Source organism: Trematomus bernacchii, unplaced genomic scaffold, assembly GCF_902827165.1.
Source record: "Trematomus bernacchii unplaced genomic scaffold, fTreBer1.1, whole genome shotgun sequence".
Classification (NCBI taxonomy): domain Eukaryota; kingdom Metazoa; phylum Chordata; class Actinopteri; order Perciformes; family Nototheniidae; genus Trematomus; species Trematomus bernacchii.
The window spans coordinates 897,062-915,956 of record NW_022987899.1 but is presented as its reverse complement, the minus strand read 5'-3'; the positions used below and the strand labels follow the sequence as shown (position 1 = coordinate 915,956).

General features: G+C 40.5%; 1 protein-coding gene across 1 annotated transcript; it reads right to left on the bottom strand.

Moving 5' to 3' along the window:
• Positions 1 to 2,389: 2,389 nt before the first annotated feature.
• On the bottom strand, positions 2,390 to 17,744 carry meis3 (myeloid ecotropic viral integration site 3). The gene is made up of 13 exons (XM_034114546.1): positions 17,477 to 17,744; positions 17,017 to 17,116; positions 13,242 to 13,384; positions 11,792 to 12,011; positions 10,429 to 10,479; positions 10,272 to 10,322; positions 9,064 to 9,213; positions 8,488 to 8,596; positions 7,598 to 7,740; positions 5,015 to 5,091; positions 4,167 to 4,225; positions 3,372 to 3,458; positions 2,390 to 2,819 (listed from the first exon to the last, which is right to left on the bottom strand). The coding sequence occupies exons 2-13, from the start codon at positions 17,026 to 17,028 to the stop codon at positions 2,632 to 2,634; spliced, it is 1,290 nt and encodes a 429-aa protein (XP_033970437.1). The 5' UTR covers positions 17,029 to 17,116; positions 17,477 to 17,744; the 3' UTR covers positions 2,390 to 2,631.
• Between the last annotated feature and the right edge of the window lie 1,151 nt (positions 17,745 to 18,895).

The following is an 18,895-nucleotide window of genomic DNA, read 5'->3' as shown; positions in this document are numbered from 1 at the left end:
GTGCAATGCAGGCGTTTAGGATGCCTATATATAACACACTACAGGAAAGGGGGAAACCCCAAAAGGCATGATTTTGAGCAAGGGAGTCTAAATAGTGTGGTCAGAAGCTGGGATGGGACCTTTGGCCCCTGGTCAGATTAGGCGTTGCAGCTAAAGAGATGTTAGTTTAGTTTAAAAAGTTAAAAGTTTTGATTGAAAGAAACACCGTTGTACTGACTTAAGAGACATGTAACATGTTGTGAGAGAAAGAGAGGAGGTGGAGAGTGGAGTCATCCTGCACTGAGAGTGATTGCGAGGAGGAGGGACAAAGAGAAATGAGAAGTGAAGGAGCGCTGAGGTCAGGACCTGGGTGCCAGGGAGAAGAGCCATTTCCTGTTGACCTCTGTCTGAACCCTGACCCCTGACCCCTCCCGCTCCAGGCCGAATGGGGGCAGGACAGGGGCGATGTAGGGTGGCAAAGGATGGAGTTATGTATGGATGTTTAACGTCTAAAAGGATGTAGATCGGAGAAGGGGGTGACAGAGAGGGTGGGAGCTACAAGAAGAAATGTTATGAAGGAAAATAGGAGGCTTTGGTTTAGTTTAGACTTATGGTGCAGCTGTAGGAGCCAACATGTGTATTATGCCTGAGCTGTTTATATTTAAAATGCAATAAAAAAATGTGGTAATTTACACTAATGCATGTACAGGATAAATAATCGTGATCTCAATATTGATCAAAATCATTTTTGTCGTCATTTTGGCCTTAATCGAGCAGGATTTTGGTGTACTCATTGGTGTAGGTTCACTTTTCTGTAGCTGGAGTGTAAGTAAATGGTCATTGAAAATGGAAACGTTTGAATACCTGAGAAGGTGTGTGTTTATATTGCAATTTTTAAGGTGTAAAATGACAGTTAAAAGTCACCATTAGCAGCGGAAAATCTACATATCTTTCGTCACCAACTGAAAACCCTTCTGTTTCTCTTGTACCTTGACCATTTCATTACCAGCATCAACAGTATTTCAGTGTGTGGTGTGTGTGTGTGTGTGTGTCGTGATAGCAAAATATTGTTCCTGAACACACCTACTGTAGCGGTAACAACCACAAAAGCCTTTTTTTACTACTTTGCCAGGCGCTTATTTTTCTGTTCTTCCCCATTTTCTCCAATTTAAGCTAATGTCAAAAAACCTTACAGATGTGTAGTTCAGACCAACATTAATCAATATTGCATTTGCCTCCTGAGATTTGAAGACTGCACTAGCCCATTTTGCTATTTCAATTACATTTTGAATAAGCACCCTAAAGAAACAAAATAATAATCTTTCACAGTTTTTGTAAAATAAATTAATACTTATTACCGTTTTGTTTTTTTAATGACAGGAAATTATACAAAACAACCTTCCCAGTCGCCAATCAAACATATATATATATATTTGTAACTAATATGTAATACTTTAATCCACAACATCTTCCCGGAGCAGTCTCACCACAATCTGCATGTTTTAGTTGAGTTTTATTAAAAATGTCTTTCATTTCAGTTTCTTCTATGTATAGAAATGTGTTCAGCATTATACTAGCTATACCTATCTATACACTCGCTAACAGACAACAAACCGACCGAATCAGACAAAAAACACAAACAGATGAGAAGCGACAAGTCTTACAAAAAAAACATTTTAATACTTTAACGGTATTTCCCATAATCATTCAGAAATGTTTCAGCGTGGAGCGGAGAGGGAGCCGAATGTTTAAAGAGTCCTTTGGCTGCAGCTCCCCTCACACACACACCGATGTGACACAGAAAAAATGTACTTGAAATGCTCATAGAAGATTGCGTGTGCGTGTGTGTGTGTGTTTGTGTGTATGTATGTGTGTATGTGTGTGTGTGGAAATGGCTTTCGTGTGTAGGAAAGACCCTAAGGTATCGGACACCTGTTGGCGTCTTAAGGAGGTCAGTGGTACGCGAGCGAGGCAGACTGGAAGTCATTCATAGTGTTTAGCGTCATGCTAAAGGAAGGAAGAGCACTAATATTTCAACGAGCAAGCATAAATATAAAAATAGAATCAGAAAAAACAGCTTAAAGTAAAGGTGTGTGTGAAGGTGTGTGTGTTTGTCGTTGACAGTGTGCAGGAAGACGGGGAGTCGTGGAGAAGGCGTGCTCACAGGATCGTCCATGTTGCAAAATATTCATCGGTCTTCCTGTGGATCAGCAGGCATGATGGGAAGTGTAGTTTTAAAGCATGTGTCTCACCCACAGGACACAGTGGAGACGAGACGAGGAAGCACTTCTACTCAAAAGAGGTATGGCTTAAACCTGTGGGTCCAGACTGTGTGTGTGTGTGTGTGTGTGTGTGTGTGTGTGTGTGTGTGTGTGTGTGTGTGTGTGTGTGTGTGTGTGTGTGTGTGTGTGTGTGTGTGTGTGTGTGTGTGTGTGTGTGTGTGTGAGCAAGCTACATTGAGGTCAGTGTCTTTCAGTGGGGAATGTAAACTTTCGTATCAATGTGTTTTTTTGTTTTTTTCTTCTTTAAATAGTGTTCAGTTCAGCGTCCTACATACATATATCTCACCACACACACACTCACTCATTCATACTGTCATTTGCCCTTACACACACACACACACTCTCTCTCTCTCTCTAACTCGCCCCACGACTAGTGTGCATGTATGTCCAGTCCCTGGGCGAGCAGCGGCTCTGCGGGGTGTGTGTGTGGGGGGGGGTGCAGCAGCATGGCGGGGTGGGGTCCCGGGTACGGGTGGAGGGAGGAGCCCGGGTGGTGAGGGTAGCCTGGCTGGGACAGTAGAGAGTAATCACCCTGCAGAGAGGACATCCCCTGGAGACCTGGGGACACACGGAGGACAAGGTTTGTTTAATGAAGAGTGGTGCAGAGATGATGGGTTTTTGTAAACAGGAAGTTAGCATAGCAAGGGCTTCCTCCGATAAAAGCAGTGGGATTTTTCCATTGGATTTTGGAATATAAGCTCTGTGGCAAACACACGTTTTGTTCACCAGGATAATCTCCACATATTTACAGCGCATTTATAAATCGTAGAAGTGTAAATGCAATCTCCCGAGGTAAAAGTCACGCTATAAAGTATGACTTCACGTCACCATCGCTAAGCTAAAAGGTGGCCATTTAGTAGTTTCATTTCCACTTTCATTGTCATGTAGTTAGTACCGCTTTTTAATGACACATAGAAGCTTCAGACATTCACCAGTGGGGTATTAACTGACACATTTTATCGAACAAAATCTCTTTTGTGATGCTGACTTATTATTGTAGGTATTGAGCACCGTTTACTTGCAACACGAGGTTTTAATGAAGAGCCTTGAGATTTTCTTTACCAACTAAATATTCTGCATATAACAGTAAAAACCTTGAGATTTCTGTACCTGCTGTTCTGAGCCCGAGGTGAACCTGTCCGTCGAGTCCGTATCCCCCGAGAGCCGCTCCCTCTGGGCTGTAAGGACCCCCCTGACCTGTGGGACAACACACACCGTCACACACACATATACAACACACACCATCACACACACATACAACACACACAGTCACACACAAATAATACAACACACCGTCACACACATATACAACACACACCGTCACACACACATATACAACACACACCATCACACACATACAACACACACTGTCACACACACATCGTCACACACACATATACAACACACACCTTCACACACAAATATAAAACTGACTCCGTCACACACAAATATACAGCAAACACTTCTGTAGGCTAATACTTTAAGTGTGAATTTAACGCCTACTGTCTGAATCTGCTTTATGGTTTTCACTTTCTTTGCTGCATTGGGTCTTTTTTTAATGAACCTATATGTTCATAAAATAGTGTGTGTGAGCTTACCTGTTTGTATTAAACTAAAACGGAGCATTTCCTGTCAGCTCAGATTGTATTTCTGCTTTTTTAAACTGTAGTATGTGCTCATCTGTTTCATTGTTGGTGTATAGGCTACGGCCTGAATATGCTTCATGAAAGACACACACACACACACACACACACACACACACACACACACACACACACACACACACACACACACACACACACACACACACACACACACACACACACACACACACACACACACACACACACACACACACACACACACACACACACCCACACACACACACCACACACACACACACACCTGAGCGATTTGACTGGTCGATCATCGGCTGCACTATTCTCCTCCTGGCGTTGATGAACCTGCAGAGGAACATAAAGAGTGTGTGTTCAGAAAGCGAGATGGACGAGGCCGATGTTAATGAAGAAAAAAGGCTGACCGGGAGACTATTAACCTTTTCCATTTTACAACCACTTAACCCTTTCTGGGGGGAGAGTAAATCAACGTTAGGGCAGAGCAGGTATTGATCGCACTGTGATAATTGATTGATCGGGTCAGTGTGTGTGTGTGCTGCAGCAGGGGTACAAATACAAACATGCAAGTTATCAGATTACTAAATATATCGTTTAACATGTTACACACACTTCATTATTTGTGTACCGTGTGGTTCTCTGCACAGAACAATCTGAAATGAAATGTGTGTGTGTGTGTGTTTTTTCCTGTGCACCTAGGGAGTGAATAGAGGCAGTAAACCATCTGATTATTGGACATTGATTTGCTATTCAGTTTTATGAACATACCAAGTGGATTTTACTGTGCTGTTGATCAGAGAAAAATGCTTAGCAGGACATTTCTTCTTCTGTTACGAGCCCCTCTCTAATAAAGTAGATTATAGCTCCTCTAAAACTCTTGTTAAAGAGCCACCTTTTATTAAACTGACATTTATATGTACAAAATATCCACAATTAGGAGTTACCGAGGAAATAAATGTGACTTGTTAGATTCAGATGCTGTTTGTTTCCATCACAGCAGCGTGTTATTGACGTGTGGTTAAATTGAAAGTTGACGCTTTCCGTTTACAGATGACAGTTTAACGGATAATGGATAACGCCGCGGGGCAGAATTAGTGTATTGATTGAGAGTGCACTGACCAGTTGTTGACCTGTAAGATGGTCAGACCCGTGTCCAGAGCCAGCTGCTTCTTCTGCTCCTCGGACGGGTACGGGTGCTGGGAGAGGACACACAGAGCGAGGGTTAAAGGAAGCAAAACAGTGATGAGTGAACACTTTGATTTGATCAGAGTACTGCGATCACACAGACTAAAATACAGATTTTTCTTTGGTACAGCTGCTAATTTCTTCCTTTTCTTTACCAGTTCTTTGTACTGTTAACTTATGGTTTACGCATGTATTTGTAAGTGTACATAACAAATAATATTTATAGTGATATATGTATTTATCTCTCTTCTTGGCCCTTGTTGGCATGTGTTTTACTATATAATGAAAAAGGGAAAGTACTATGATTACATTACGGGATATATCTTAGCCCTCTCATCAGCAATCAAGTGTTATGCAAATCTAAAAATATTAGTGCTTTTACCTTTTTAATATAATCCCCCTATGAATTTATTTTCAATTTATAAATTATTTGTGCAGTTTCTTATGATTAATGTTTTTAAAATAATATGTTTGTATTTATTTATTTTGTTATTTCTCCTTTCGTTCACGTAACAAAACAACTGATTTCTTAATTTAAGGCATTTAACAATTTCCTTTTTAACAAATGTGACTATAGCTATAAGCTTGTAATTCAACCAGGAAATATGTGTGAAGCTACTGATTAAATAACACACGTGACAGAAAGCTGGATTTTGGAATATTGCAGAAAATAAGATCCTTATACGTTTTGTTGAGCAGGATAATCTCCACATATTAGCAACAATTGTTATAATTTTTTGAAACACAACTGCAATCACCAGAAGTAAAAAGCTAACGTTAGGCTATGAAGGAACTAGGCTACAACACGATCACATGACTTCACTTCACCACCGCTAAGCTAAAGGCGGCTAATGTTAGGCGTGATGGCGTTTAGTCGTCTCATCTCATTCACACTTGTTGACAACCGCTGTTTTTATGACGTTTTCGGTCCTACACAAGTGGAGTATTTGCTGACGTATTTTACGACGTAGAACAAAACGTGAAAGCGTGGCTTAACCACTGACCTTATTTCAGGCATTTAACCAAGAATACATTAGGAAAAAGCTGACTTACAGGCGAGTGAACAAGAAGTGGTAAAATGCTAACTCATTCCCCGGTTTTAGGACTCATTCTGCACCTCTCTTTCACCCTCAGCAAGCCTCTCTGTATTTCTCACACACACACAAACACACACACACACACACACACACACACACACACACACACACACACACACACACACACACACACACACACACACACACACACATCACACACACACACACACACACACACACACACACACACACACACACACACACACACACACACACACACACACCACACACACACACACACACACACACACACACACACACACACACACACACACACACACACACACACACACACACACACACACACACACACACACACACACACACACACACACACACACACACACACACACACACACACACACACACACACAGTATTAACTGGAGTGTAGCAACATTTGACCTGCCTCATTTAGCAGCTAATTACCTTGCCAACAATTACTCACTCCATTTCTATCACTTCCACAGTTACTCAAAAGCGAGCATATTCACATAATCACATAATCCCCTGATTTATCATTTAATTTAATTGACCTCCATTACACACTCTGCTCCCCTCTCTGATGTTTGGCCTCACACTAAATCCTCTCTGTCTTTTGTTACAGCTCTTTGGGTTTTAATTATTGCAGAAATTCATTGTTTTTACGAGTAATAATTCGTCTTTTATGTGGTAATAACCAGAGCTGGCAAAAGTACTCACATCCTTTACTCAAGTAGAAGTACAGATACTCGTGTTTCAAAATACTCTGGTGAAAGTAGAAGTACTGACTAAACTTCTTTACTCAAGTCAAAGTAAATAGGGCTTTGAAATGTACTTCAGTAAAAAGTACCCATAACTACCAGCTGTTTTAAAGAGTACCTGACCTCCCTTTATATTAATAGAACAATAATGTCATTGTTAGCTAATGAATGTTTCCATGCTGAACAACGGCAACATGACAACGTTTTCATTGGTCCCTCTTCTTTAGAGAAGACCAGGAAATGATGGATACACGGATCGTGTTCAAATCAATAGGCACGCAATGACTCTAAATAATAATGATCACGCCACCAAACACACATTCAAACTAAAGGAACCAGCCTGTTTGGGAAATGTGAGAAGTAGAAAAGTACAGGTATTTGTGTTCAAAAATGTAAGAAGTAGAAAGTTCAGGTATTTGTGTTCAAAATGTAAGAAGTAGAAAGTACAGGTATTTGTGTTCAAAATGTAAGAAGTAGAAAGTACAGGTATTTGTGTTCAACATGTAAGAAGTAGAAAGTACAGGTATTTGTGTTCAAAATGTAAGAAGTAAAAGTAAAAAGTCTTCATAAAAATAAGTATTGGAGTAAAGTACTGATACCAGAAACATTTACTTAAGTGCAGCAACGAAGTATTTGTACTCCACTACTTCCCACCTCTGGTAATAACGTGCTCTCTCACCTGCAGGTGTTGGAAGAGCCAGGCTCTCATGATGTTGGTGGCCACTTTGGGGAAGATGCCTCTCTTCTTGTTGTTCCTCCGGTCTCGGTCCGAGTCGTCGTCGTCTCCGGTGCTCGGGGAGCCGTCTCCGTCCAGACCGTCGCCTGCAGAGAAACATCATATATCAAGGACTGTTTGACTCTTAAACAGGGTACAAGTGATATGAGCTCACAATTTCTGCAGATATGTTGTATTCATTTGTAAAAAAACTGTACATTTGTCCATGTTTGTGCAAAGAAAACAACCCTTTTGAAGCTTTTCTTGTGGAAGTTATCATATAATTGCCCAGATTTGAATGCATACTCACTCTATTTGTTATATCTATACACCAACATTCAATTCAAAGGTTTTATTGTCTTAATAAGCTACAGTGTAGAAATGGCAATGAAAGTCTTCTGACCTGAGCTCCTCCAACAATTCATGCATTCTTAGGTGTGTTGATTAATTCAAGTATTTCCACTTTGGAACGATCACTGCAATAATTAATAATATTTTGTATTTTATTTTATTATATGTTTTTCTAGTACAAAAAAATCCCATTTTGTAAATTCAAATATAATCTAGGAATGGATCACAATATATCATAATTTATTATTTATTATATTTCTTGCATTATTTATTGATGGTCTGAATAAGCTGTTAAATACGTCGCTAGCAGAAGGCTTTGAGGAAACGGAAAGGCTCTCTTTGCATCAATAATACCACTCGGAAACACTAGGGGAAACCTCCATTGCCGCTATATTATAGTGTATTGTTTGCATTATTTCCTGTGTGTGTGTGCGTGTGCATGTGTGTGTGTGCATGTGTGTGTGTGTGTGTGTGTGTGTGTGTGTGTGTGTGTGTGTGTGTACCTATGTCGCTACAGTTGTCTGCTGTGCTGTGTGAAGGCAGGCCACAGGTGCCCGGTGTTCCCAGAGGAGTCGTGGCGCACTCATCCGGCTCCCGTAACCACGATGCATTCTGCAGGAGAGACATGGAGGAGAGGTTAGAGAAGGAGGAGGAGGGAGAGGAGGTGGAGGAGAACTCAGCCATTTTTCCCGTCTATCGTCAAAGATATGAAGTTGATTTCTAAATCCTCGTCGTTATGTTTCCATCCCATAAATGTATTTGACCAGATTCTCTCATCCTGCATTCATTAAGTCAGGCATCACACGGTTAGTATTCACTGTGCAGCTGTGCAAGTGAAAGCTGGAGTGTCTTCTCCTAGTTTAGTTTAGTTTATAGTGTCGTGGATAGTCCCCATTGATCAACTGTCACATCAAACAGTAAACGGGGCAGCTTTAGCCAACATTGCTAATGTCCAGCTGTTGTCCCCGGCCAGATGATAATAGACACCTTTTTAAAATCACAATACATCAACAAGCATTAGTTATAAAGAAAGGATGACTACTGCTTCCTGTTTGACAGATTACTCTCTCGGCTCTCACCTGCTCCGACAGGCTGGTGCAGGACCCGGTGAAATCCTCCACGTCGGACTTGGAGCCGCCGTCCTTCTCGTCCATGATGAGGTCTGTGGGCATCTTGCCCTTCAGGCAGGTGATGTATCGATGGCAGAAGTTGTCACACAGGTCGTGGACCTTCAGGGACAGATTTAAAGGCATGAGTGCATACTGTTAACACTACTTCCTGAAAGGGTCCTGGTAGTGGTTGAAGAGCTTGATTGTCATATGCAGGATAGCTACAGCGTGAAAATATAATCTGAATCCTCAGGCTCCTCCAACAGCGCAACATACAATATACTTTAGACATAATGCAATAAGATAATTCATATTGCAAGTGACAATGGTTTAAGTAAAATGTAGTGCTGATATCATTTAAGGATAGTTGCATTTTCTTAATCTCTTTAATGTGCATGGGTTATTCCAGATTAGGAAGACATTTTCTGTCCCACCTGTGACATTTCTAATAATCCATGCCTTAAATGCTAACACATGCACTTCATATGTTAATATACATGCCCTAAGACAACATTTAAATTAAGTTGTAGGAAAAGTGGTTTCAGTAGCTTTTGCGCAACCCCTAAAATGGCATTTTTGTCAAATGTCATTTCATTACATTATATGATAGTTGTTAGACGCTTTTATCCAAAGCGACTAACATACTCAATACTGTGGACAATCCCCACAGGAGCAATTTGGGGTGACGTGTCTTGCCCAGGGACACAACGACATGCTGACTGCAGTGGGGTTTGAACCTGTGACCCCCTGATCCGAACACCAACGCACAACCCACGCACCACACGCCTCCTATCATTTAAAATAGGCTTTTTAATTTACTTTTTTGCTATTATTTTGTATCTATCTCCTGCAATGATCAAATGTTTTTGTATCAAAACACATTTTAAATAACAGTACAGTTTCGATAGGAGTGTGTGCCTCAACATGCGTGCAATCCTGTTCGTGAAGACACTTTTGAAACTCTTTTAAAGTCTTATCAAATGTTCCCTCTTAGATTTACTGAAAAACCAGTGAAACAGTGTTTTTTATTGAATAAATGTGCAGTTAAAATACAATAATCTAATTCTTATTTTTTATCGATTGACATACCAATTGACACACCTTGATGTCAGACCTTCCTACGAGCTCACACATATTCTCCATACAAAACAAAATGTTAGTGCTTCTCTCCCACTCACCTTCTCTAACTCCAGTAAATGGAAGCGCAGAACTTGAATGGCCTGGATCATCTGTGGGAGAGGAGACAGGGGATTCATTATTAACTCGTATCCCACAATGCATCTGTGGTGATAAAAGCATGTTTATATTTCGGTTGGATTTCACTGAGCATCGTACCAAGTTGTCCAGCTCAGGATTGGAAGAAAATATTGGCTTCTCGGATCGGATCTGCGACACAAAATAAACAAATGATCGTAAATCTGTATTTATACAACAACAACAACAACAACAACAAGGCAATGCAAAATGTTCTAAAACATTAGGATAAAGGGCAAAATAAACGATTATAAAATGTCATTTAAATACATTTCAAGATTAAGAAGCTAAGAGATGTGTGGAGATTTGTAACTGTATATTCCTCTTTAGTTCTAATTTCATAATAGTTTTTAAAAGAGTTTTTTTATAATACTTCTATTTTTTGTCCTTTTCTTACAATTTATTTTGTTATTATGTATATGCACCATTATCCCCAAAGCAAATTCCTTGTATATGTAAACCTACTTTGCAATACACCTGATTCTGATTTTGATTAAAATACAAGTTAAAGTTGAGTAAGAGATGTGAAAAGTTGTTTAGTTTGATAGTTTTGACCAGATTTCGTGAGTCGATAAATCATTTAAAATCCTTTTTTCCTGCTGAATGACTTATTTCCAAGATATCTATAGGCATATCTCTGGTAAATAAAAATATTGGAATTGTTGTAGGGTTCTTTCAACGAGTTCCTTGTAATTTCTTTAACCCTCCTATTGTCTTTGTTTCCCCCCCCTTACTTTGGTGTTCGCGGTCAAATTTGACCGGTCCTGTTTTAACTGCTATTACATTAACACAAAAACCATTAATCATCACCACATTTCATTTAACACCCTTTCAAACTGTACATATTGTATCAGACTACTGGTATACATGAAAAACTGCAGTACATATACAAAGAATAGAACTGAACATGTATTGCGTGTGCCAGGTGTGATCCATGTGGGGGGATGGGCACATAAGAGCGGGAAATGTATCAAATTGTTCTGTGTGTGTGTGTGTGTGTGTATGTGTATGTGTATGTGTATGTGTGTGTGTGTATATGTGTGTGTGTGTGTGTGTGTGTGTGTGTGTGTGTGTATGTGTGTGTGTTTTATCTGATCCGGATGGTTACTAATTCCTTTTCTTTATGGCGGTCATTTTTGACCGGGAACACCATGGGTGTTACAAAGTTGACTAAATCATCCAAAATTCAATGAAAGTGGTGATCAGCCATTTTATATGTTCAAATGTCTACTGTGAAGGATATCATAAAGCCTTAATGCAATCAAATGTAAAACAAAAAAGTTATGATTGATGAAAGTAGTAAATCGGTCAGATTTGACCCAAAGACAACAGGAGGGTTAATAGATGCTACTCTACATTTTGTACTGAAAAGGTCTTTGTACTAATTTGATACATTGTGGAGAATCGTGATTTTTACAGATCGGCTGTTTTAAAGGACACTCACCTGCTTTGCAAACGCGGCGATGTCATCGTTGAAGGAGTCGGAGGAGCAGACGTCGCTGTGATTGGTCATGCTGTGATTGGTCATGCTGTGATTGGGCATGCCGTGGTTGGGCATGCCGGGGAGGTGGGAGGTGGCCGAGAGGGAGGCGGAGTCTCGAGGGGAGCAGGTGGCGAGCTCACACTTTTCAAACACTAAGGCCAGCAGTGGAAACAGTGGGTGACTGCGCACACACACACACACACACACACACACACACACACACACATACACACAAACAGTTAACATACTTTACATAAACACGGTAACAGTTGACATAATGTACACACACGATACATTCACAGAAGGTGCAACAGGAAACTTTATAGCACAGTATTTATGAACAGCTGTAAACACATGTATTTTCATATTCAGTACACACATATAAACTCTCTGTTAATCTGGTAATGCTGCACATGTAATGTTAACAACTATGGCAATAACAGGGTACATGAATCATTATTTCCACTATAGGGCTGCACAATTAATCTAAATCTAAATATAGATTGGTGCTATATTCATATCGCAGGAAGCATAACATTTGTTAAAGGCTAAATATGTGTTTAGATACCAATTTGAATGAAGTGGCTTCAGTACGGAAAAGGACTAGGGCCACATGTGACGTTTTCTTTTTTGGATCTGGCCAAAAGCGATCTTTTTTTGAAGTCTTGAGATGTAAGTCAGAGTTTTGAATCCTGAGAAAAAGTCAGGATTTTGAAGAAAAAAATCTCAGAATTCCCACTTTTTTGTTTAAATATTCCGAATTAATTCTCAGAATTCTAACTTTTTTCTTAGAATTTCAACTTTCTTTTCGCAGAAATCTGACTTTAATCTCAGGAGTAACAAAAAAACTGGGGTCAGATCTAAACAAAAAATTCCCATTTGGCCCTAATCCCTTTCCGTACTTCAGCGATATCACAGTCTACACATGGTATTCTGTAGACCTCAAATAACATATTTGTTTGCTACAGATTCTCTTAAAAAAAAAACCTTTAAAATATCTTCCAGTGCTTGTGAGAATAACGATGCAAAACTGATCTCCAATATCGTGAATCATATCGCAATTGCTATATCAGTAAATAATCAACTAGTTATATTTTGTGTTTAGGAGTATTGTCAAAATCTGGAACAAACTCCCAGAAACCTGCAGGTCCGCTTCAACTCTGACTACTTTTAAATCCAGGCTGAAGACTTTCTAGTTGCCGCTGCTTTTAATTGAACTATTCACATCTTACACTGCACTGTAACTTTTATGCATGTACCTGTGTTATTCATGTTGTATTATTTTTGCCTTTTAATGTTTCTTAATGTCTTTCATTTTTGTAAAGCACTTTGAATTGCCTTGTGTTGAAAAGTGCAGTATAAATAAGCTTGCCTTGCCTTACACATGTATGGGTTTCACACACTCTCTTACCCATAGATCTGGTCTTTGTGGTGTTTGAGGGAGTCTGGGATGATGGGGGGGCCGTAGTGAGGGGGAGGAAGCGTCCTGACATCGTCCGCGTACCCCCCCAACGACATGCCCTCCGACCCTGAGTAGTGCACCAGCTCTTCATACTGAAACACAATTAGACGGGAAAAAAGAAAACATGAGACACGTTGGACATCTGCGCCCCTCTGACATCAAATCATATTTTATTACGCAGCCGGGCTGTCACAGCTAGGAGCTGCTGGGCTTTTATGTTAATGTGTCTGAACTCCTGGACACATTATTTACTGCTTTTTATTGTTATAGTTCAATAAGGCATGTTGTGCTTACTGCTAATGTTGATAATCATATTATAGATTAGGTGTTTGTACAGTAAAATGTCACAAAATAGTAAAATAAGCCCTTAAATATTTTCTAAAGCCCATGTTGACGTGTTACATTTTTATAAAAAGTCCATAAACCAAATATAATCTATTATATAATTAAAAAAATATGAAATCAACAAATATTACGACCCAATAATCTGGAACTAATGCATTTTTGAGTTAATGGGTCAATATCAACAATAAAAAAAACATACATTTATTTGTACCCCTATATGTCTAATATGCACACACCAATTCCAGGATGTGTGTGTGTGTGTGATAGAGATATGTCGCTGCAGTGTGTTGTACTGTTCCCTGGAAATGTGTGTGTGCCAATTCCTTCTTTGTTTTCCCTTCTAATGATGGATCACATGCTGCTAATTGTGCCACTCTGAGGCTAATTAAACCCATTCAAAAGGCATTTGGATAGCATCAAAAATGCAAATCAAGCCGAGATTTAAAATTCTTGGAAAGTCTGTGTGTTTGTGTTTCAGAAAGGGAAAGCGGAGGAGGAAGAGGAGGAGGCGATAAATGAGAAAGATGAGGGGAAGAGTGTCGCTGCTAATATCCTCTCCTCCCTCCTCGACTCAGACAGGAGCCGTGCTGAGTCGTCGCTCACATCCCACTGTGACAGCCACACACACTCAGTGAGTCAGACACACATATGGCACACACACACACTCTGATACAACACAGACATCTTGTACACAGCGTCATGAATATACATGTCTGGCCGCCTGTGTTATAGAGCTGCTAATTTGTGCCTCGCTGCAGCTTGTGTCTCCGAGGCGACGCTGCTCAGGTCAGCAGATCTGCTTTGTGCCAGATTAAAGACTTAAAGACACACACACACACACACACACACACACACACACACACACACACAACACACACACACACACACACCACACACACACACACACACACACACACACACACACACACACACACACACACACAACACACCCACACACACACACACACACACACCACACACACACACACACACACACACCTTTTAACTTCTGTGTTATTTTAACCAAGCCATAACAGTTATTATCTGCTTAGCGGTGTGTCTTTCTGTGGGCACTTTTCCCCAGGCGGGCTACCACAAGAGGTTGTGGTTTCAAGGAGTGTGTGTGACTGTAGATAACATCAATGGCTCTTTCGCATCTGTTCTTGTTATATTTATCGCTATACTTATATTTTTTAACCCTTTTTCTATAATGTCATAATTCCAAATGGCTCACAGAGAGGATATTTGTCAAAAACTGTCAAATGTGGGATGATTTGTGTCGTTATTCGTGGAGAATACACTTAAATCACACAGCAGCAGTGAACCCCAACATAAATGTAATTGTTTTTTACACTTTCTCTCCATGCTGACCTCTGGGAATTTAAATAAATGTTAAATTAAATCAGTCCTGTCCATGTGCCTGCATTGACCTCCTGTGAATCCCCCTGCAGGTCCCCTGGAGGTCCCCTGGAGGTCTCCGGACCTCACTTTGGGCACCACTGTCCTAAATGGCTTATCAAATTGTTGTATTCCAGAGACCCATATGGCCACCGGGATCACAGAAAGCACCTGCTCTGAGGCCCAGGCCCCGGGACACCTTCTAGTTTTTATGGAGGCTGTGGCTATTAACACAATCACCGCTATCGGATTGCGCGTCTCTCTTTACGCGCGGCTCCTATCGGGTTTCTGTGCGTCAGGCGGATCAAAGCGCACGAGTCGAGATGACAAATTCCGCGAATTTCCCCACTTTTTCTAAAAAGTCACGGAGCGGGTAAACAGCGTTCAGATGTGGGTAATTGTTTTATTCCAACAGGCCTAACAAGCGTTTTTTCAGGCAGCTTCAGCTGGGAACACACGAATAAAGTGCAGCTTTGTAGAACTGGATTTTTAAGGGACTGACTCATAAGAAAAGGCAGGAAATTAAGACGAAATTGCTCATATTTCAGACTCTTTGTACGTCTTGATAAGTTAATAAACCTTCATTTTTAATGAAGAAACACGGCTCTGTAAAATCTACATGTTTTACTTTCGTCGAAAACAATTGGCTCCGTTTCTCATGAAAATAAACAAACTAATTCCTCCGTTTTCTCAGTGCACCGATTTAGAAAAAGGGAAATTAAATGTGCTTTTGCTTCAAAGTTCGTAGTTGTTTCTTCACGTAAATTAGCTAAACGTAGGTTGTAACAAACCAACGAAACGAGCGAAAGTCTAAAAAAGTAATCACACATTTGTTGAAGCTTACAGTTTTTCTCAACGGTTTTTGCTACAGGTTTGTAAAATGAATAAGTCCTGCACTTAGAGCACTTAAAAAAACAAATAAAACTGGTCTTTCCTACACAAAATAAAACTTTAAAACTCTGCTCGCAGCAAACGATCGACATGCATTTCTTAAAACGTCACCATATGTTTATTTCACAGCGTTATGAACATCGAAAATAAAATGTAAAAAGTTGAGTGGCTCAGTGAAACACAGGCCTAACATCCTCAATGTTTAGCATGCAGTAATTTTGTATAACCTGTGGCTGTTTAAATAAACACCCACGTATTGTTACTTTTACCAGCAATGAGCTATTTTATTATGTATTGATCCCACGTTTAGTTTAAGCTGTTGAATGGATTAGCTCTTGTTTGTGTGTATTGCACACAGTTCCTATTCTCCTTAGCTCGTTATTCAGTTCCTCTTCTCCTTCGCTCGTTATTCTCTGCTATATTTTTATACAGCAGTGATTTCCTATCACACTGTACATTTCGTATTGCTCTCCTGGACAATTATTTATCTGTTTCCACCCCCAGCATGCATGTAGAGCAAACTCGCCTACTTCCCAAGCTCTCTCTGAATGACCCATGCGTGCCATTATTACGCCTGACTGACATTGCACAATAAATCTAGATTATTCTCAGAGGAGGGAGAGATATTATATCTTAGAACATTTCCTCGTTAAGTGTTTTCACACATTGCTGCTATCTACATTGCATGTTAAATACACAACCTAGTCGAGCTCCAATGCACATAAATTAGGGATTATGCCTGGTCAAATTGTAACTTTGCAGCACCGTAAAGCGCTTACAAATAGACATATATAAGGAGCATTTATTTGAGTTTGTCAGTACAAAAGAAAGGCATGTTTTGCATGTTGTTGTTCCCTACACATGAAGTCCATGCCAGTGCAGTCCACTAGTCTGTTTCCAGCGGGCCTCGTGTTTTTATGGCTGCTACACCCGAGCAGAGAGCCATCAGTGCACAGACAATTCCCAACATATGCCCCCATTATGATGCTTATCTAATTAACCTCCTCTCTTTTGTTACAAAGGGTGTGTTATCCTGCCACAATCTGGTGTAAATCATTATCATTTTTAAAAGAAAAATCAGCAAACATACCCTCTTCTCCATGCGACCCGAGAGCCAGTCCTACACCGGAGAAGATGATGCTCTGCTCGGCTAGTCCAGCGAGCTTTGCCCCCTTCTTCTGGTCCTGGAACTAAAAGTAAAAAAAAAATATTATTGTTTTTATTGCATGAGGTTGTAAACATGATAATCATGCACAAAACGCATACAAACAAAAACAATACTGTGGTTAGAAAAACAGTGAAGAGCTGTGTGTGTGTGTAATGTGTGTGCGTGTAATGTGTGTGTGTATGTGTGTGTGTTTACTCCGAGCCCATCGCGTTTTATATTACAGCATTATGATGGGAGATTTTATGGTCCTTGTTTACACTGGTCGATGTGAGCGTAATGGTTCATAATGCACTCAGCGGTAATGAACGCTGTACATAATAAAGCTCGCAGCCTATTATTGGCTTATGTTTCCGGTAAACGGTGTAAAAAAAAAATGTCCCACCGAGAGGGTAAATATATAGTCCTGTTCGGGTCGGTGTGGTCCGGAGCTCCGGGAGGATGTACCGGTTCCTGCAGCTTCTCGCCCCCGCCTGGTGCGCCTCTCGCTCCGGGTCGGGGATGCTCGGTTTCACGGGAGGGTTTGTGGGCAGAAAGCGTCCCTTTTAGCTTTTTGGCTCCTTGTGCTTGCTGTCCGCGCTGCATATACGGCGACAGGCTGGAATATGTCACGACTGGATAGGGTTTTCTGTCTCAAGAGGACAAGAAGGAGGAGGAGGAGAAGGAAGAGGAGTGGTGGTGTTAGTGTTGTGTGGGGAGGTTTCCGAGGGTCAAAACGCGACGGGGTCTCTTTGGCCCTCCTCCCTCCATCCCTTTACTCCTCCTCCTTATCACACACACACAAACACCAGAGAAGAAGAAGGAGGACCCCCTCGATGGTTTTATCTCGCCTCTCCTCCTGGCTGATATCACTCTTGCATCCATCGCCCCTTTCTCCACATCCCTGTCTCGGCTGCACCACCGTTATCTCGGGATAACCCGGGAGAAAGAAAGACCCGTGATAACGCTCACTATAGTGGGATTGAGCATGTTTAACAGAGTCCATTAAACCCATGGTGAACCGATTAAGTTGATAAGAAAATCCTTAATTTGATCATATTATAAAAGTGCATAGGCCCACTTGCAATGCGATGCATACAGATTGTTTTTACTTCCTTTTCATAAGAATTAAGACATTTTTGGCATGCTGCATTCTTGAGTGTAAGGGATTAAAAACAGATAGATAGATAAATAACGTATCCGTCTATCTATCTGTCTTAAGTGAATCCTTTACACCCGCAACTCAAGTCTGCAGCATGCCAAATATTTCTTAATTCTTATGAAAAATTGCAGTCAAAATAAGAAAGTGTCTATGCATCACATTGCAAATATATGCAATTTTATAATGTGATCAGAAAGAGGAAATTGCGCAATAAGAAATCATCTTAATGTTCTTTTACAGTCCCTTGTTTTAAGAGTAATTAAAGTCATGATCAGTAAATAATAAGTGTTTTAATCCTCTTCACATCGGATCATAAATAAGCTTCCAAGCGTGCTCGATGACGATATGTACAGGCTGATAACAGCTTTCAAAGTGTTTTATAGTTTTTTTGTCAATCAATTGTCAGTAAGCCTTTTGACAGACTCCAAATGGCCCTCTTCTTTTCTTGTTGATTGGGAGGAGGTGAGAAAACAGAGCTATTATCGTGAGAAAGTTTCATTTTAACCCATTTTAACGTGTTGGTGGCATAGCTAAACTGGCCGTCTTGTGTTGTAAATGTCACCTCAGCTCAGTAACATAATAATTATTCAAATCGCTGCTGTTGCCCCGGTCCCGCTGCGAGGGGCCAACAGGCGGCTGCACTTCAATCAGCGGCCGGGCAGG